Source organism: Osmerus eperlanus, chromosome 13 (assembly GCF_963692335.1).
Source record: "Osmerus eperlanus chromosome 13, fOsmEpe2.1, whole genome shotgun sequence".
In the NCBI taxonomy this organism is placed as follows: domain Eukaryota; kingdom Metazoa; phylum Chordata; class Actinopteri; order Osmeriformes; family Osmeridae; genus Osmerus; species Osmerus eperlanus.
In genome coordinates this window covers 12,195,601-12,215,523 of record NC_085030.1, presented here as the reverse complement: position 1 = coordinate 12,215,523, position 19,923 = coordinate 12,195,601, and the positions used below count along the sequence as shown (strand labels likewise).

Sequence of the window (19,923 nt, the reverse complement as noted above, 5' to 3'; positions counted from 1 at the left end):
GTGCACTAGAGGATGTTCAGACAGTGGTGCCCATGCTAACGGCCCAAGCCCCAGGGCTTCCAGAGGCTTAGTGCAGTGAAGGGGGGCTGGGCGAGGAAGTGTGATGGGTATCCCCCCCAGGCTCCAAACGGGATCCAGCCCAGAGTCATGGTGCAGCAGGGGGGCATCCAGCCAGAGCCCCAGACCCAGAGGGCAGGTGTTTACTGTCAGACCAGAGAGGTAGCTCTGCTGGCCCCGCTCACGCTTACGCCACTTGGCCCTGCGGTTCTGGAACCACACCTGAATGCAGTACATGTACGGGAGAAGCAGGGAGGCAGAGAGGTAGTATTTGAGATTAATTCATAATTGTCAGAATGTAAATCTTTTTTTAACAATTTAAATATACCTGAATTCTAGCTTCAGTCAAGGACAGATGCACCGCCAGTTCCTCTCTGGGGAGAAATATTATAATTGATTCATAGTTGAACATTCCCAAAGAATGTAGGAAATACATAACACCAATACTACAGCTTATCCAATAGCAGTGGGGATGCATTGATTTTTGAACAACACACCATAATAACAACAACAATATAATCATTAAATGATAACCCGGCACTACCTGGCAAAGATGTCAGGGTAGTGAGACTTCCGGAAGGCTCTCTCCAGTTGGTCCAGCTGAGCATTAGTGAAGGATGTACGGTAGCGCCTCTGCTTTCTTGAGCTGATATGTCCATCTGTGGACGTTGCTTTCGGCTGCACTTGTGGCTCCAACTTCAATCCCTCCTCTGTCCCTCTTTCTGGTTTCTCTCTCTGAGTTCTTGTTATGCTCTCTTCTACCATCTTCGATGAGACTTGGCTTCTATGGTGGCTGGTCTCCTTTGGAGCGATTGAACTTTCCTGGGTAACCTGTGAAGGGAGGTCTCCTTTGTCCTGGTCGGAGTGTATGTGCTTTATCTCAGCTCCTTTGAGAGATATGGGAGCCATGACATCATCAATTTGGGAAAACTCAAAGCTACCTTGATTTATTAAATTTTAGTCTGTGAGTTTCTCTTTTAGTCAACTAATTTGTTTATATTTTTCTTTAGTCAAATACGTAATTCCAAGCTCCTGCAGTTATCTAAGGACTTCAATAACAGGTCTCTCCAAAATGTTCAATTTTTAAAACAATTGAAAGAAGATTGGTAGTCATTTTTTTTAACTTCTTAACATACCTTGGTTGATATCAGGATCCTTCGAGGCACTTCTGCTCAAAATGGAATCAATCAGATACGTTGAAACAAATGGCAAGGTTCCCACCTTCTGTGTTTCATCTCGGTATGACGGGCGGTTCTGGATACCCTCTGACTGTCCTCGGAACAACCCCACACATGTCTGCTCACTCATGGCCCACTTACTGATCTCCTAGACAAGTGCTCTGACTGAAGCTCACTCTGTACACAATGTACCTGTGCTTAACAAGCGAGTGTTGCATTGCTCTCTATCGTTGAAATGCAGTCTGTGGTTTTTAAGTTTGGCAGTAGGTGAGGGGAGGGGGAAGAGAGGTATGATTGCATTACAGTTGACTGTGTAACTGTAGCTATATAACACCAGTTCAGAGGGACCACAGATAATTACATGCCATTACTCTTCATGGCTCTGCTGTGAACAAGAAATTGGCAGAAGTGACACATTTTTTATTGTTGTAAATGATAAATGTCAAACAAGTTTACCATATCAATTGACAATCTATCACACTTGATCAATTCACATAAATGTTTAACCGTTTTTTTGATAAACATTCACTTTCATCATCTCTTTTTTTTATAATAAAATATTTTTTACATCCATCCTTGAGGACGCTTGTCTTAAATGGTCAATTTTGTGTTGTGAATGATGTGTGTATGATGGATTACACTTTTTCCTATGTCCGTTTATGTGTAGTTCTTTGCCTTCTGTTTCATATAGAAAAACCATACAGCTTCCCATACAAAGATTTCCACACAAAGATGTCATACCAACTAAATCAATGAACTGAAACATTTGATGTCAGTGCTGTCTGAAGTAAAATAAGCCCATAAATGATTATATCCAAATGGATTTCAATAAATTTTTCACTTTGTCTCTTGACCTTTATTTTGAAATTAGAGTAAAATTAACAACCGGAAATACGTCTCGTTTTACTTCACATTATTGTTTAGCTGGGCTGGTGGCTAGAAGGGTAGCAGGCTTCTACGACAACTTTGCCATTATAGGTAAGACGACTGCGGTTTATTTGTTTTTATCTAGGACTATATGTTTGCTAAATGAAAAAAAAACATTGTCAAGGATTGGTTCCACTGTATGTTTTGTAAACACGTACGAATATTTGTTTGCACTTGGCTAACAGGTGGAGGGTGGTTTTTACAGATTGTTTGAATACATTTAATTGGGAGTCAATTACGAAAGTGGAATTGCAAAACGTGATTGAAAGCAGCGGGTCCACAAAGTAGTTAGCTAGCTTGCTGTCGTATTTGCTTTCCTATATAGCTAGCGTAGTCAAATAACAAGCACTAATTGGTTTGTGGAAAACCCAAACAGTAGGATGGATGGGTGAGTGTCTGGTATTTCCATTTTTGTAAGTGTATTAAGGTTCTCGAGATTAGAATTTGATTCTTGGCCAATTGCATGACACTTCCTATCCGAGGATTTTGGACCTCTACAGTTGCATTGTATCAAAGACTCGATTTTCGTTACATTAATCTTCCTTAGATTTCTCCGGTGATATCTCTGCATCGGAAACTTCCACAAGACTTGCTACTTTTACCTTCCAGCATGTCTCACAGCAGCTACCCCTACAGAAGACCTGTCAAAGATGCCAGGTCCGACTCTTACCAGGCTTCAGATCAGCTACGCACATCTGATGACGGCAACCTTTACAGGAGAACGCAGGAGCCATCTCATTCCACTATGTCATCCTCTTCCTACTCATCCAGACATTCCACGATGGAGACGCATCAGTCCCAAAAGCCCCCAGAAAAAGCCCTGAGTCTCTTGTCTAGCTGTGGGCTGAAGCCGGAAGACCTGGCTCTGCTGGCGGAGCTGCCAGAGCACCTCATAACCGTGGAGTCTCTTCCTGGTCTGCTTATGGAGATCAAAAACAAGAGGAGAAAACAGTCTTCCTCATCCACCTCCCATTCGACCACATTTCACCCCCCACCTGCAAATCTCAGCTCCAAGCCCAAACTCACCTCCACTGAATGGGAGCAAATTCGCTCCCAGCCAGTTCAGTATCCACTGGAACAGACCTACAGAGATCCCCAGCCTCAACCCCTTCCACCGGAGAAGGTTGCCAGCTGGCAAGACCGTTGGGGCAACCCTCGGCAGACTGGCTCTATCACCCTTAAGCCCAGCTCATCGTTTACATCGGACGAGTCTAGCTATGTGGTGGACTACAACTTCGGTAAGAAAGCTAATGCCTTTCCCAGCTATGAGAGGCCCTCTTACAGCACCGCACCTGGGAGAAGATGCAGCAGCAGCAGCAGCGCTCCAATTGCCTCCAGTGTAGACCTTGATTACAGGTATGCAACAGCAACATCAGCAGACTACAACCAGGAAGATTTTCCCAAAAGCAGGGTGAAGGTGGCCAAGATGCCCTCCAGGAAGGCAGCTCTCGATTTCCACGGAGAAACCCCCGAGACATACCCTTGCGCATGCTCTTTGTGCGATATAACTGTGCTCTCTGAGAAGGTAAGCAGTCTTTCTCCCCCCCCCCTCTTTCTGGGCTACTTGTGCGAAGGGTGACCATCACCCGCAAGCTCTATAGCGCAAATCGCAAGCAGGTAGGTTGCTTTAAAAGGGATGATTATTTTCCTGGGCATTATGTTTAACCTCAAAACGCTCAAAGATTCAGGGTGCGGGTCTATTTATGTCCGATCAGACCGGAAATGTGACATTTTTTCTTCCCACAGTCCTGGGTAGCACACATTAATGGGCCCCAACATGCAGACGGACAGCTTCTCCTCCTCCAATTGTGAGTTATGGTTTACTTTACGCTTATGGTTTTCTTTACGCTAATGTGAGAGTTACGTTCAAAACATGTTACACAATTGCCATTGCTTTTTATCTCTTCACGTCACAGGTTCCCTGATTGGGACTGTAGGATGGAAAGTATCAGCAGGTGAGTACAACACGTGACACCTTCAGTGTCATGACAATCTTGCTGCACGTGTTTGTCTGATGCGACCAAGATGTTTTGTTCTTGCTCTAGGAGTGATGACCAACCAGCGAAGTCGAAGGCTGGAGAAGGGAAGGTCTCATCTGCCCAGAGACCCAATCAAAGCTCTGGTAAAGTTGACTTGTCCAATCCGTTTGATTTTATTGGAAGTTTATTGTGATCAAGTGCATGCAACATTGGTAATGTGACTATTTGCCACTTGGCAAACTTTGCTTTATTGTCCTACAGGTGGAAGACTGGAAAACAGGCCAAGAAACAAAAAAAAAAAGGTATTTGTTTTTTTAATGTTTCCATCAATAATGAAATGATCATATACCTTCATGCTTTATTCATTTTTATGGAATCGTGTCTTGTTATTTTCCAGTCCCAGAGCAGTAGCAAAGTGGTGTGTGCCAAATTTGAAGCCCAGACTTACGAGGAACATTCTTTGAGGAGACTTGCTGAACAATTTGGAAAAGTTGTCAAAATGATCATGTTCCCTTCATTGGTGAGACAGTAGCCTTTTCATCAATAACCTATTTGCAAAATAGCTTATTGAGCTTAATGAGGTACAAATGAATTCTAATACAATTGGTTATCGGCTGATATCTGAAAGGACTAGTAAAGAAAGTGTCTGTGTTGAAAGTATGAAGGGTTTGTTGTATTTTAACTTTGTGATGACATGAAACACATTTTCTAAAATTTCAGGCATTTGTGGAAATGGGCTCAAATGGCCAGGCAATGGATATAGTAAAATACTATACTGCAAATCCTATAGAGACAGAAGGAAAGAGAATAACCTTTTACGTGTCGCAAACATTCAACTTCCTCCAGGTAAAATCTTTAAATAAATTCAAACATGAATAGGATGTTGAGATGATTTGTCATTCATCCTGCCTTTCTAAATGTGTTTATTACAACAGAGTTCTAAGGTGTTGAGCTTCACACCTTCACCTGTGGGCAAGGAGGGCTACCTGGATCTGATGGCCATAGCTAAAAGATTTGGCACTGTACTCTACTCACTATTCCTACCTTCAGTGGTAAACAAATTATAATAATGTCCATCTTTAGTTTTTTCTTTAATAGTCCTCTTGTTACATATTTTTCTTACTTGTAATTGACTTTATCCTATGCAGGCTTTTGTGGAAATGAGCAATGCCATTGATGCTCAGAAGCTGGTTGATTACTACTCATCCACTTCACTCAAGATAGATGGCGTGTCACTCCAAGTGGCATTTTCTTCTGAGTACAGCACACTGAGGTAAGTTCAGTCTTTCACGACTTAAGTCGACTTAAGGGTAATTTTAGCATATTTTTGACCCGTATTCTTTTTTTCCTGCAGGAATGTTCCCTCAACCAGGAAATATGAAGAGAGTTCTAAGAGACAAAGGTCCCCGAGTCCCAAAAACAGTGCCCACAGTCCAGGGAAAGACCCTTCACACAAGAGGGAGAGGAGAAGCAGGAGCAAAGAGAAGGAAGACAACGTTCATAGCAGCAGAGAAGGAGAGCGGAGGAGGAGGACGAGGAAGAGGAGTGAAGAGGGGAACACGCGGTCCTCCAGCAAACACAGCTCTCCAGGTTCCTCCAGGAGTTCTCACACCAGAGACAGCGAAAAGGTCCCTGGGCCTGACAAAACAGTTATCAAAAGTAATTCCTTCACTTACTCACTTGATATCAAAACCATTTGAAGGATCCCACACATGCTTAGGGTTAAGCCATCTCCAAGAGTGAGTTTGATGCGGTTGAGGTGTGCTAGATAGTAATCGTCATTGTACAACTCTATATTTTGTCTCTACACAGAAACAACCTCAAAACCTGATGAGGCAGCTTCTCCTGGTTCCTCACAACCTCAGACTGAGAAGAAGACTACCAAGGAACAAGGGCTGACCAAGACTCAAGCCCCCACGGTAGAACCAGCTAGCACCCATCCGACAGCCCATCCATGCAGCACTAAGGACAAGGCCCAATTAGCCACCACGGATCAGGTGGCCCAATCAGATGCAGAGAAACCCAAACCAGACGGTGTTTATCAGAGTGCTGAGTGCATCAAACAGGAAGAAGCCAGTGGGAGCTGTGACATGACTGGGACTGTGGACAGTGACATGGACAGTGACATAGAAGGGATGGAGGTGATTGGGGAGGATGGTGTACACATGGATGACTCCATGGAGGAGGCTGTGTGCCTTGAGGATATGGAGCAGCAGGAGAGGTTAGAAGATGAAACCAAGTCTTGTACTTCCGAGACGGACACAGCTGTAGCCCCAGAGGAGGAGCGGAGACAGGCCAAGGCAGAGGAAGTGAAAGGGGTAAAGGAGGAGGTGATGGAACAGGCTGAGATGGAGACAGCTCCGTCAGTAGAACTTTCAACTGCTGCTCCGTCAGGACAAGAACCAGAGCCAAAGAAAGATGGAGATGATCTGATAGCATCCTCTACAAAGGAGGAAGAGGAGGTGAAATAAGTATTATTTAACTTAATTGGCGACTGGCTGTGTATTCAGCTGCTCCATGGATGTTAGCAATAGCAATGCATACTGGATGGCCAGCCTGATACTGAGCTACACAAGAAAAAAAGTGAGAGTGCCTATGTTCTAATGTATGTATCTCTTGTTCCCACCCAGGAGGATCCTGACTTTCCAGAGAGTCTTGAGAACTGTATTACCTTAGATGAGTTGGAAGAGGAGCATTCTGAGGATGAAGGTAGTGATTGTTTTATGCATATCTACTTGGGGTGCACTCAAGTGTAGTTGAGTTTAGTTAACTCTGGTACTAAATGTGGTTTATCTCAATCATATAAACCCTGGTTTATCAAGGGAATTTAGACCGCACCAGAAGCCCAAAACCCATTTTAATTTAATCTTGTTTCTTTTGTCACAGATAAGAACAAAAGACACAGGTCTAGGGTAAGGATTCATTATTCTTTAGAAAATCTCTGATTTTAATGTCTGAGGCAATGCAGATTCACACTGGTAAATATATATTATAATGCAAATGTTTTATTTCTGTCCCAACAGTGTCACTACAGCAGAGTGATCTACATCAATAATCTTCCTTTTAGCCATTACACAGACGTTCAGTTTGTGAAGATTGTTAAGGGCTTGGGAAAAGTAGTGCGCTATTTTCTCATCCGAAATCGTCGAGAGGTAGTAACACTCCCCAATTATCACCATAGTAGATGTGTCGTTTCTTTGTGTGATGCTACTTCATTTTGAATAAACCTAATCAATTGGATTTGACCTACATTTACTGGCCTTGGAATTTTTGGCAAATGGCTTTCTAACCTCAGTTGTGTTCACAGGGATTTCTTGAGATGTCGAGTTCTGAAGAAGCTACAAGAACTGCTAGTGAGCTGAACATGAAGCCTATTGAATTCAATGGTTCGCGCTTGGGCATTCACATATCTCGGAAATATCACAGGCTTACTGCAGGGTAAGAGCCAATGTTAACAACCAAACCTGTTTGTGTCACGTCATCTAGTTTAGGATGTGAATAGCATATTTACTTCTAATTATTAGGTGGAGGGTTGAGTCAGACTCTGAATTGGACAGTGAAAGGAGAGGACACAGGACAAGGAGCACCTATAGAAGCAAACAGACCAGAAACCGTTCCCATTCTAAGCCTAAGACATCAGAGAGAAATGACTCTGCTAAAAAGACACCAGAGAAGGAAGAACCAACTGCCAAGGAGGACTCTTCTATAAAAACTGAAGAAAACGACCCATCAAAAAAGGCTGGAGAATGCGAGGAGTCGGTTGCGGAAAAGGAGGACTTGACAGCAAAGGCTACATCCAAGAACGTCAAAGAAAGGTCTGTGGTATCAGAGGAACAAGCAGTAGGTTCCACCACACAGGACTCTGATGAAAATGGAGGCAAGGCTGACAAACTAAACACCCCATATTCTCAGGCATCAGATGAAAAGGTATGTCTAGGAAGGCAGTTTTAAAGTAGTTACTTGAAGCATTTCATGGAGACAATATCATTCTAATAATAACCCCCATCTGGTTGTTCAGCAGGACCGTGAGGGGCCCCAGAAAAGGCCTGCTGAGAAGACTGAATCCAGAGAAGAGGAGGTTCAAACGCAATCAGACCCCATAAAGACCTGGATGGATTCATTCAAACCCAACAACCCTGTTGGTAAGTACTGGAAACTCTAACCCACTTCCCTGTGACTATGCTAATCCTGTGTCGGTTGGTGTTTGCCCCAGTAGTTTCCCCATCTGTGTTTAAGGGTACAAGCTTGAAGTTCATGGTCTACATGAGAATTAAACCAGGTATGTCAGACTGACTAATGGTCTTAATACTGTGACAGGAATGGAATTTGTTCGTCCTGTGGTGGGATATTTTTGCAACCTGTGTCAGGTCATCTATGCAGATGAGGATGAAGCCAAAAAGGAACACTGCAGCAGCCTGTCACACTACCAGAAGTTCATGGTGAGGCTTTTGGATACATTTTACATCCGAAATGTTCTTGTCAAAATAAGTTATTTATTTCCCACAAATGCATCTTTTATAGAAGCAGCTATTTAATTAAGACAGTTGACTTGTGGAAGCATCTGTTACTGCACACTACTTGTAGTGCCAATGCCAGAGTAGTAGAGCTTGTAAGAATCATTTTTGTGGAATGCTGATATTTTACACATCCAGATCACCACAATTGTCTTTATTGTAAACTGTGGCCTTAACATTGAACTACGACACCAAAGAATTGTATTGATATAAAGTTCTTCTGTTGATGGACATTTATTCCTGCTGATACTCTTCCCTTCTCCCCCAGGAACATGGAGATAAAGACTGTACCAGCTGAATCTAACCTCTAAAAGAAGTCACGAGAGAGAAGTTACTTGTTGATCTATGAATATTATTTTTAATTTCTTTTAATTTATTTGGTTGATATAATCTCAAAATGAGAACATTTATCAACCAAGTAAGAACTAGTTCTATGCTCAAAAGTATTAAACACTCAAAAGGTGAGTCATTAAGATGTTTAATTTTGTTCCAAGAGAGACATTAGGTGTTGGTCAATCTTGGGTTGAAGAAGATCTTTCCTTTCGTATTTGAGACTGAAAGATCAAAACTATATACACAATTTGTATGTTGCTAAATTAATAAAATGTCAAACAAATTAAGTCACATCTATAAAACGATGTCCTGAATACAAGTTCAATTCTCTTTAATAAAAAAAATGCTACTTTTGGTATGTTTTCTACTTTTTTCAGGATGAGTCGTACTGGTTGGGGGAAAAAGTAAAACTTTTCTTGAACAGCATACAAGTAAACCTTAAAAATGGTTTACTTCTACATGAAGGTTACAACAAACAGAACTCAGAACTAAAATTGTAATTCATCTTCATGATGACCGACTGCATGCAAAGCATTGAGGTTACTGAGCAACCTTTTTCCCTGTTGTGCTTGAAGCTTTCGTCTTCTCTTTTTCAAGGTGTTTCTGAAAATTCAAAAGAGGATTGTTACGTCGCCAATAAATCTTGCACATAATGCTAGTTTTTCTTGGTGCCTCTAAAGTAAGAAGATGACTGGCAGTTAGTTTAGAGACTACAAGACTACAGCATTCAGACATGGTCATGAGCTATGGGGAAACAAGTTTGATGTTTCCTTTATTACCTTAAGCTTTTCATAGTGAGCCTGACTACTACAGTGCACCTTCTTCGCCGTGTCCTCGTTGGAGTAAAACAAAAAGCAGACCCTGCAGTAGTATCCCATCTTCACAAACTCAACACCTGCAATCAATCATAAAGCTGTTCAGAATCAACAGCACATGTCTGACCAGAACACCCATATCTGAAGTACTCAAAGTCTGGACTACACATTAATGATGACTGACAGAACTAACTTACCAATGGGATTTGTAGGATCGTACGGTTCTAAGGGGAGGGAGGCGTTGGCTGGTTTGGTCTCAGCCGCAGGTGTCTGGGAGCTGGGTGTCTGCCCATTCTCTTCATTCTTCTCACTGATGGGGATCGCAGGCTCCTCTTCACGTTTGATGCTCTGTTTTGCAAAAATGGGGGAAGATCTTTACAACTTGTAGCCGATAAGGTGATAATCAACAGAAAAGAAGACGACTTCCTCTTCGGTGGACAACCTTATCTTGCTCAGACCTTTTTTAGATCAACTGCATTTGGTGACGAGGGAAAAGTGATTTTCTTAATCCTCAAATGACTGCCTAGACAGCTATGGAGGTGGTTCCTACCGAGTCTGTTGGTGTCTTCTGTACTTCTGAGCTTTCTGAAGGTTGGTCAGTGTTCTTGACCTCCTTCACTGCTGCTGCCGCATTCTGTTCTTTACTGGAAACAGCACTAGTCTCCTCCCCATCTTTCTCTGGCTCCTGCTTCACAACAGGGCTCTTCTCCTCTTTGAACTTCTTGACCGCTGGCTCCTCCTCCTCCTGCTGTTGCTTGGCAGTGGGTTTGGCTGGACTGCTGCTGGTGGACACGTCGCCCTCCTCACGATCCCTTTTGATTGGTCGTTTCTCCTCTGATGCAGCGCCAGGGGGTCTGTGTCTGGAGTGGGAGTCAGTGTGAATAAGTAAAGGATTGTACCCCAGTGCCTGGACACTCACAAATGGTCTAACTACACAATGAATGACCAAAAATGAACAATCAAGTGAAATTTGGATTTTGACTCACCCATACTTGAGTTGCTTATATTTCCTACTAATGTACACGGTCAACCGCTTGTTCTGGAATCTTGGTGGATTTTCCCGATAGGTTTCAGCCATTTTCTCAGCATCTTCTCCACGCTCCATCTCAATAAAACACTGAACAATACAGACACTAATTTAGAACACAATTCATATATCCTTTTACTTCTTGCCAACAGGCCCTTTTGTTCTGTCAGAGATCAGAACAAAAGCTCCTATTAAACTTTTACCCATTACCTCAGATCTAATTCTGTTCAGGAAGAAACGTCTTATTTTCCCAAAAGGTTCCGCAATCTTCAGAATAGAGACATCCAAATACTTTGAGTTTGGAATCCCGCCGACATACACCACTCTGCTATTCCCACACTGAAAGGAATGTCAAACACTTAGGACACAAATCTCATATTTGACAAACTCTTCATACTCAAACTTTCCAATCTACATACATACCTTGCTTACCTGGATAGTAGGGTATGTTTGTGAATGGTATATCCTTACAGCTTTCCCACAAACGGTGGGTGTGACATTTCCGTTGTAGAATTGAACCATTGCTCTGGCCTCTTCTTCAGAAGACAGCTGAATAAAAGCCTTAAGTGAAAGGAAAAAAAAGTAAAACATGTTGAGGTAAGGAAAAATATATCCCATCTTCCATTATACTTATGCGTAAACTGCGTAGAAATTTACCTCAGGCCTTAAGTCAAGCACCAGATGCTGGTCAACTTTACCAAAGGGTTTGGCAAGAGCCAGGAGCTCACTGACCAGAGTATGGCCTCGTTTAAATCCAACAACATTGACAACTCTCATTTCCTATCAAATAAAAACAAACGCAGAGTTAATAGAGCACCATGTGACAATGGTTAAATTCTTAAATCAACTGAAACACATTACCTTATTTTTTCTTGTGCTTCCTGGAAAGTGAAAGAAAGGGAGATTATGTTGACAGTCAAATGAGAGTGTGATGTACTTTGATAGCTTGCACATTTGAAGGATAGCAAGCTGTGTTGCATACCTGCCGAAGAGTCACCTTTGGACTGGGAGTCCATGTCATCTTCATCAGCCAGCTCATCCAAAGTTACAAAGTCATCCATATTCTCTGGGAAGTCCTGCTCCATACTTCCCTCCTGGTAACAATGAACAATGTTTACATTTCTCCATATATTTTTTCTGAGATTACGACAATATATTCTCTGTAAAATTATGCAAATATGCCACGCAATGGGTTTTGCATGTCAAGATAAATCAAGAGGATTGTTTCTGCTGTTATCTTACCGGGCCTTCAGACTGGCCGTCATCAGCCAGGTCCGAGCTCTCGACAGGTTCTGTTGCCTCGGCATCACCTTTAGCCTCCTTTTCATGTGAGGAGCCTTCCGCCTCCCCGGGGGTGGTCCTCTCCACCTGGCTGTCAGACCGTTCCTCGGACCCGTCCCCCTGCTCCCCATCAGGCTCCTCTTGGTCACGGCCATTGCTCGGAACATTCTCATCTTTTAGTTCCGGTTCCTCATCCCGGGGTTCCGAAGCGCAGTCCACCGCTTCCGATGGTTCCGCATCGGCTTCTGCCCCATCCCCTGGAAGTTCAGCGCCGTCATCCTTGTCGACCTGTTGTGTTCCGGCATCCTCGCCCTCTGCCTCGTCCCCCTCCACCACTCCAACTACCTCGTCTCCTGATCCGTCTCCCCCTGCCATATTCGGCTCCTCCTCCTTGTCCTCAGCAGCAGATACAGAGGAGCCCTTAGAATAGGTTTTGGTCCCAGTGCTGCTGGTGCTGGACTTCCTGCCCCTTTCCTCCCCAGACCAGCCCTGCCCACTTTTGGAACTTTTCACACTAAAAAAGGAAATTAAAAAGGAAACATCAGTACTCATCATCTCTACAAATACTGTTAAGACCTATTCAACTCTTAATATCCGTACTTGATTTGTGATGATTCGTGGAGCATGCTGGATTTCTAGTTCTATAATGCGTTCATGAGCAGTGCTTACTTTAGAGTCCTGTACTTGGTGCACATGTTGAGGCGAATGACCCTGCCTTTGATGGTGAGGGGGTTGAGAGTGTAGTACTTCACCAACATCTGAGCATCCTCGGGAGTCCCAAGCTGGACAAACGCCTGGGAGGACATGGGCACGGCATTGTTCCAATATTCTTACAAGAATATGTACAATTACGACCTTACATTTCCAAGGTAATGCACAGTCAGAGGCAATGCTAGCAACCCTATAACTACCTGTAGACAATGCTAACATGTTTCAAGAATCGAAAGATACATTTTAAAACAGTTGGATGGATAAGCAGTGGTCTCGACAGTAAAAGCATGCTAAAAGTCGCCTTCTCTCTTTGTCGTAGATGCAAGCAGCATGTTGAACTTGGAATCTGACTCAGTGTTTACCTCTTCCTTTAGGAACAGGTGTTTCTCCACGGTGCCGAAGCGTTTGGCGATGGTGAGAAGCTCCATCTTCTTCTCTGCCTCCCATGGGAGGTTGGAGAAGAAGACCACTTGACTGGGCCTGTTGGTCCTTTCATCTTTCTGTTGTTCACACATGGAAGACAAGGTGTGAAACTCGCAATCACTACTGAATACTGTGAATAACCACTCAAACTATTGAAATTGATAATGGTTTGAGTACAAAATAGTCCTTGAGTGACAATTTTTTTTTAAGAATAACAGTTCCTACCTCAATCACCATAAGTTCCTTAGATAGATAGAAGGTGATTTCCTGGCCAAAAATGTTTGCTGGTTTTCGCTTGTAGTAGTTGACCATGGCCAAAGCTTCCTTGTGTGTCTGCATCTCCAGAAAAGCCTGTATCAAAGACACAACTGACACTGTATAGGGTACATGGACTTGAAAGAACATCAAATAGGTATAGTTAGCTTAATCTCTTACCTTGGTTTTAAGCACAAGGTGCTCACAAAGGGTCCCGAAGGGTTCAGTCAAAGCGAACAGCTTCTTCTGAGGGGGGAGCTTCCTATCGTACTTGGCCACCACAACTCTGCTTCTTATCTAGGGGGTCAGGACAGGCATGCTACTTGAAAGATCGTTCAAGCAAATGCTGTTCTGTTCGACCAACCAATAACCCTCTGTTCCAGCTGTCTACCCATAACCACCCACACATTTAGCTATACAAGGAGTAAAATACATTACCTTAGGCTGTGCCGAATACGCCTGAGCTTTGCCATGACCATGTCCAGTGACACCACCTAAAATGAACCATACTGTCATGATAATCCAAGGGAGTACACTTTAAATGTCTTTTTAGATATGAACATTGTTACTTTGCCATGTTCGCACTCAACTGATGACAAGTTAATAACCCAAAACGATTCACCAACTCAACTGTTACCATCACACATGGTTTCAAAACATACGGGTCTATTGAGGGAGCGTTCCTCCACACAGGCACCTTACCCCAGCTGGAGGGCATGCCCCTGTTCTGCTGTCCAGTGGTCATGGGGGCGGCTCCCAGCAACCCCCGTGAAAGGTTGCTTGTATCCAGCACATGTGACTCAGAGCTGAAGAAGAGAAATGGTTAGCAACCAATATGCTTTTTTCACCCCATCACTGGGGGGGGGGGGGGGGGGGGGGTGCGCGTGTGCACGTGTGCAAACACAAGTGAAGGAGCAAGACAGTAAAGAGAAGTGGAAACTCAAACCTTCTGCTCTGGGCCATGGGAGGGTTCCAATCAGGGTATCTAGGTGACACAAGACAAAAAACCATATCACATTACATCTCACAAAGTGCTTTCTACAAAATACTAGAACTACTAGTGTGTGACGAGTGTAACAACTTACATTTGGAGGAGCAGCCTCTGATTCTCTGCATGTCGTAGCCCATTTGAGTGTTGATTCCACTCCTAAAGACACACCCACATTACATGAAAGACTGAGTGAATTCAGCCTACTGCAGAAACACACTGACCCTCCAGACCTACTGTGGGCCTAAATCATAATAAATCACAATAAATCACAACAAACCATGGCTCTGTCTCACTAAACATTTCCAAAGCAAATACAACTTTTCTTCCTCTGTCTATTGCAAGTTAACCATTGATCTGTTATTTTGTCACGTAAAACTGCTGGTCAGTGAATTGAGCCCTTAAAATATCCTAAATGGTGCATGTGTTGGGGTTTTGAAGGTGGACTGGGGATAATCAAACCACCTGGGTTCAAGTGTGTGGATGCATCAAGAATGTGGCTGGAGTTTTTACAGGCCAGTCAGAAGGAATGGAAGGTACTCACCATGATGGAATGGACATCAAAGTCACAAAGAGAGCACACATGGGGGAACATGTGAGGCATGACTCCTAAGTAGTCCTGGACTTTGCCCTGTGACGGCGAGCCCATCCTTCTCTGCATAAAGACACTGTTGGACGCTGGAGGGCCCATGCCCAGTCCACCGTAGTGGTCATGGGAAAGCTCAGAATACTGCCGCTCCCTGCCCCCACCGCCGCCGACACTGTTGTTGTTGCTACTGTTGTAATCTAACTCATAACCCCGGGCTCCGGTGACATTTTGCATGGGACCGTAACTTAAGTCTCCCTGCTGGCCGCGGGCTGAAGACTGCCCCATGGATGTGCCAAGCCGTCCACTGCGCATGTCATCCCAGTTGTCCCTGGTGGTCCTGTAGGAGTCTTCTGAGGAAATGGAGGGCAGGTCCCGGGGGTTTCCCACCATGTGCCTGTTGGAATCTCCCTTGCGGTTCTTCAGCTGCATGATAAGGTGCGGCAAGGTCTCCACACTGATGTTCTCTTCTGGGATCTGCGCCAACGCATCCAGGTCGGTAGGCGACAGGCCTAAGCTGGCAAACAACTTCATGGTGTTTCCAATATGGCTACTCGCTCCGCCCCGTTGGGAAAGCTGCGAGTTACGGTCCTGACCATCTCCAACACCACCCATGCCAGAGACCATGCTGTTGAGCTGTCTGGAGGAGCCCTGGAGGCCATCAGAGCGTTGCTCACCCATGCTGTAGTTCAAGGTCTCAGCAGCTGCTAGGAGGCCCCTACCCACAGCAAACCCTTTCTGACCACTATCTGAAGGAATCTTCTGAGACATTGTGGTAGAGGAAGGGGATTGTGCACAGACAAAAACTTTAAAACGGCACAAGGATGGAATTAAGCAATAGTTGGACCAAAAAAAAACAATATTTGAAAGGGGGACTTGCTTTCTTCAATGAATTTCAACAAACGAAGTAGGCTAGGCCCAAGTCAACGTGGAGAAAGGGAAAGTCCTCTTCTCGGATGGAAAGTTTAGCTCTGCAAAAACACAATGGTGTGGGACATTCTTGAATGCTTCCGCCACAAAGCAGACATGGAGGTGAAGTAGGAGTCCACAGATTCATAAAATGTGAGAAATTGACACATTTAAAACAGGAAGAACCATTTATAAGCTTTTAAGAGAGCTAATTGATAGGCACAGAAGGCAAGAAAAGCATAAAAGATTCAAACTTGAAATGACCTCAATCAAGAGTTGAGGAACATACATTAGGAACAGTGTGCCATGTCCAGAAAGAAGACGGCTTAAACCTAGGATTCCCCAAGATTGAACACTTTCGGATTCAGTTGGTGTCAGCTAGCTACATATGAAATCCTGAAGTTTGATGTCTAGAAAATGAGGTGAAAGGAAAACCAAATCAACAACCAAAAATGTTGGAATTGCCAGATAGGCCTACCATTTAATCATGTATGAATATCTGGTAGATATCAAGATGGTTGGCCAATATGACCCCAAGATTGACGTTAGGCTAATTATCCGAATGAGACAGATAGCATGCTACTGTACACAACCAGCTAAAATTTGGGAAGATAGGGCCTACTTGACTAACGCTAGCTAGCTGTATTATGTGCGTCACGTCTGACTTCTGATTCCCAGGTGACGCTAAAGTATTCGTGGAAACTGCACGTTGCAGATATCTAATATGGCTTTGCTTAAAATACTTGACAATAAAGCCAAGCACCATAGCAGAGACGACGGTGCCCTGACTAGCTCAGTAGCTAGCTAACTAATGCATGTATGGTTGTTCCACAGTGACAAAAAACACTAATGAAGGCAACATACTTTTCGTAATTCACAATCTGTTCACTAATAGATAAAACTCTCAAACGTAAGCAATTTACATACCTTAAATTATAAGAATACGTGCTCGGTGTGTAAGAAGTGTTCATGTCACGTGATACGCCAAACCATTCCTGAATCGAATCAACGTTATCTTTGCTAAAGCTCTAGCTCTAGCTAACAATCGATCCCACTGCCCTACTAATAGTTTTGCAAAGAACAAATTGATCTACAACAAGACCACCTGTTTGTTAAGTTCAATAGATGGTTCGATGTGGTGGCTAAAGAAGTGAGGATAACCGATTTCTCCATATATAGTTGTTATTCTTACCTGGTCTTGAGTGAGCACGCGGAGCAAAATCCCACCACCAACAACACCAGGTGGCGCTGATGGGCCTGTAACTGGTGGGGGTGTGCCTAACGTTCAATTTTCGCCCAATCACAGCAGAGAACATGTTGACGTTCACCATGTAAACAAACAGACACAGGCAGCCATTATTCTAACGTAGAGGCAGAGGTATATCTCGCACGGAGAGTTTGACAAAGAGTTGGACAAGAGAAGACTTTGCCAGTTCATTTGATTGAGCAAACCGGTATGACTTCTAGCTTGATGTTAATAATATGCTAATAATAATGCGACAATGTACGTAAAGTTGTCAAAACCATACTGTAAAAGTCCCTTCGCGAGCTGTCTGTCGACTTAAAATGCCTGCCTTTAACTGGCTTGTAGAACAGCTAAGCTAGTTAGCTATCAAGTGTCAGCCAGCTTGGCTATTGTTCTGAACTACTCGAATATAGTTACCTGCTATGTGTGGTTTTGTCTCGACTATAGTCGGCCTGCAACATTATTAATGTTCCATTGTTCCATGCCTTTTTCACAGACAGTAAAAATGAAAGACCCAAGTCGTATCAACAACACTTCAAACATCATCAACAACAACGAAGTCATCCTAACTAACCAGTTCAACAATGAGGACAATCCCTTCGCTGAATATATGTGGATGGAAAACGAAGAGGAATTTAATAGACAGGTAGACAATTATGACTTTTCAAATACAGCTAATTATAGATTGACATAAATGTAATATCTATTTCCTCTCATTTTACTATTAAAGTCATAATTCAGTAGTTTAATGCATCAACTGTTTAAAAGTTATATACATACACTATATATAGAGGCTTACAACACAAGTAGAAAACAACCTTGGCCAGTTACGTTGAAGTTGCCTGCAAGCAACATTTGTATTGTTCTTTCCGCAGTGCACCTTTGAACCTTTTTTGGGCTTCCTAGGTTGAAGAGGAGCTTTGGGAGGAGGAGTTCATTGAGCGGTGTTTCCAGGAGATGTTAGAGGAGGAGGAACATGAATGGTTCATACCAGCCCGAGACCTCCCCCAGGCCATCAGCCAACTGCAAGACCAGCTCAACTTACTGGGCCTTGGGGACGAGTGTCTGCTGGATGACCTTGTGGTAAGCGCTTTCAAGTGTCTGTTTTCACTGGACAAAACAACTACCAAATTTTCAATTCAAATGCTGACAAACCCTGAAAGGAAGTTCAGATAACTTTTAGAAAATGTTCTTAAATGTCCAGCTTCATTGTGTGGCAGTTACATGCTAAATTGTCTTTGGACCCTGTGAATACACACTCGTTATGTTTTCTCTTCAGATCAACAGCAGTTTGAACCCCAATGCTGCAGAGTTTGTACCTGGGATAAAGCACTGAGACAGTCTCTCCTGATTGATGATGGAAGCACTAGTCTGCACTGTGAAGCCAGTGGAAGAAGATATGTTGTTTGAGTTCTGTCACTATGTTGCACTTATTGTGTTGCCAAAGTTATCAACTAGCCTCGCATGTGTAAAGTTAAAACAATGTTACGTAAATATATGTAAAGTATATGCATATGTGGTAACTGTTTTTGAATGTAATATCAGGGCAAGAGGATTTTTTGTTTACTTTTACTTCTCACCGGAATATTGTGATTTCAATTAGTTACGATTTTATACCAGGACATGGCTTTTCTGTCTAATCAAAGTTAAGTTACAAGAGGTATCTTTCATTGTCTGAACTTAATCTTGTTTTACAGTTTGATATCATTTAAGTCAATAATTTTTTAAGACATACTATACATCGTTCATTTTTGCATATCATTGTTTGATTTTAGCATACGTCTGGTGGTTGCTGTATTGTATTGTTACTAAAGTGTGCCTCTTATGTTTGTGCTTGTTTTACCTTGGTGTTCAGACCCCGACATGCTTGGAGAGTAACAGCTTTTTTTTGAATTTATTTCCTGCGCTCTTCTTTGTTTTCTTCCTTATCTCAGTGCCACGTAAAACTGATTTTGTTGTTGTACATGCACATAACAATAAGTACTGTAAAAAAATGAAAAAGTACCAAAAGTGTTGTAAAAAAAAAGTATATATTTTTTCTTAAACTATTTGAAAATAAATGTTTATGGAACATATATTTGTTTTTACATTCATTATATAACTGCATATCATTTCACACTACAACTTGTTGAGCTAGTGAACATAGCTGTCACACTGGATATTTATATAATGAGCTGCAAAAAGGGCTTTGTCTTGTGACAGTCTGTGATAATGTTGCAATATAATCATTACACTCTTGAGATTCATACTGTGGCATTGTAAATGGTGACTGAAAAGTAGTGTCACAACAGTGCCCTCTTTTGGTTTTCCTGCTCATACTGCAATGACACTGCAACTATAGGAAACAAAAAGGCTAAATGAATGATTACATATTTTGCTGATTATGTATTTAGCTGATTACATATTTAGATGACTAGATTTAGAAAATAAATTGGGGGAGAACTCACAAGTGACTGCTATTGTGTGTTTTGTATTCACACAATATGTGGTTTTCAATGACCAGTAGATGGTAGTATTGATCCCACTGGCTTCATTGAATCTATGATGAGGGCCATACATTTTCCATGGCTGCTGAATTATCAGCAAGTTTATTGAAACAATTGTTACTTAACACTTCCTGACCAGAAAAAAGTTAAACATGTTCAGTACAGCCAATAAAGGACATTCAAATTTAAATCAATTATATTTGTTAAT

General features: G+C 42.7%; 3 protein-coding genes across 6 annotated transcripts; 2 read left to right on the top strand and 1 right to left on the bottom strand.

Moving 5' to 3' along the window:
- The first annotated feature begins 2,130 nt into the window (after positions 1–2,130).
- Positions 2,131–9,342, top strand: matr3l1.1 (matrin 3-like 1.1). Of its 3 annotated transcripts, XM_062476856.1 has the most exons (20): positions 2,131–2,213; positions 2,710–3,687; positions 3,909–3,970; positions 4,079–4,117; positions 4,208–4,284; positions 4,403–4,443; positions 4,539–4,661; positions 4,862–4,987; positions 5,077–5,193; positions 5,290–5,414; positions 5,496–5,800; positions 5,954–6,603; positions 6,772–6,850; positions 7,028–7,053; positions 7,165–7,293; positions 7,449–7,579; positions 7,666–8,068; positions 8,160–8,283; positions 8,459–8,580; positions 8,924–9,342. In XM_062476856.1, exons 2-20 carry the CDS (start codon positions 2,773–2,775, stop codon positions 8,951–8,953), a joined length of 3,624 nt encoding a protein of 1,207 aa, XP_062332840.1. In that variant the 5' UTR covers positions 2,131–2,213; positions 2,710–2,772; the 3' UTR covers positions 8,954–9,342. The 3 variants fall into 3 exon arrangements, with proteins under 3 accessions (XP_062332840.1, XP_062332841.1, XP_062332839.1); XM_062476857.1 differs by lacking the exon at positions 2,131–2,213 and having other exon boundaries at positions 2,238–3,687; positions 8,163–8,283; XM_062476855.1 differs by lacking the exon at positions 2,131–2,213 and having other exon boundaries at positions 2,240–3,687.
- On the bottom strand, positions 9,296–16,848 carry matr3l1.2 (matrin 3-like 1.2). 2 transcript variants are annotated; one of them, XM_062476858.1, is made up of 20 exons: positions 15,033–16,848; positions 14,586–14,647; positions 14,447–14,485; positions 14,203–14,306; positions 13,939–13,994; positions 13,681–13,797; positions 13,471–13,596; positions 13,185–13,322; positions 12,781–12,905; positions 12,073–12,625; positions 11,813–11,924; positions 11,692–11,711; positions 11,488–11,610; positions 11,254–11,391; positions 11,041–11,169; positions 10,790–10,920; positions 10,354–10,663; positions 10,001–10,151; positions 9,768–9,883; positions 9,296–9,591 (listed from the first exon to the last, which is right to left on the bottom strand). In XM_062476858.1, exons 1-20 carry the CDS (start codon positions 15,843–15,845, stop codon positions 9,529–9,531), a joined length of 3,426 nt encoding a protein of 1,141 aa, XP_062332842.1. In that variant the 5' UTR covers positions 15,846–16,848; the 3' UTR covers positions 9,296–9,528. The 2 variants fall into 2 exon arrangements, with proteins under 2 accessions (XP_062332842.1, XP_062332843.1); XM_062476859.1 differs by having other exon boundaries at positions 11,263–11,391.
- Positions 16,849–17,280: 432 nt separating this feature from the next.
- On the top strand, positions 17,281–19,304 carry LOC134032795 (polyadenylate-binding protein-interacting protein 2-like). The gene is made up of 4 exons (XM_062476860.1): positions 17,281–17,437; positions 17,726–17,875; positions 18,136–18,312; positions 18,509–19,304. The coding sequence occupies exons 2-4, from the start codon at positions 17,735–17,737 to the stop codon at positions 18,563–18,565; spliced, it is 375 nt and encodes a 124-aa protein (XP_062332844.1). The 5' UTR covers positions 17,281–17,437; positions 17,726–17,734; the 3' UTR covers positions 18,566–19,304.
- Positions 19,305–19,923: the final 619 nt, after the last annotated feature.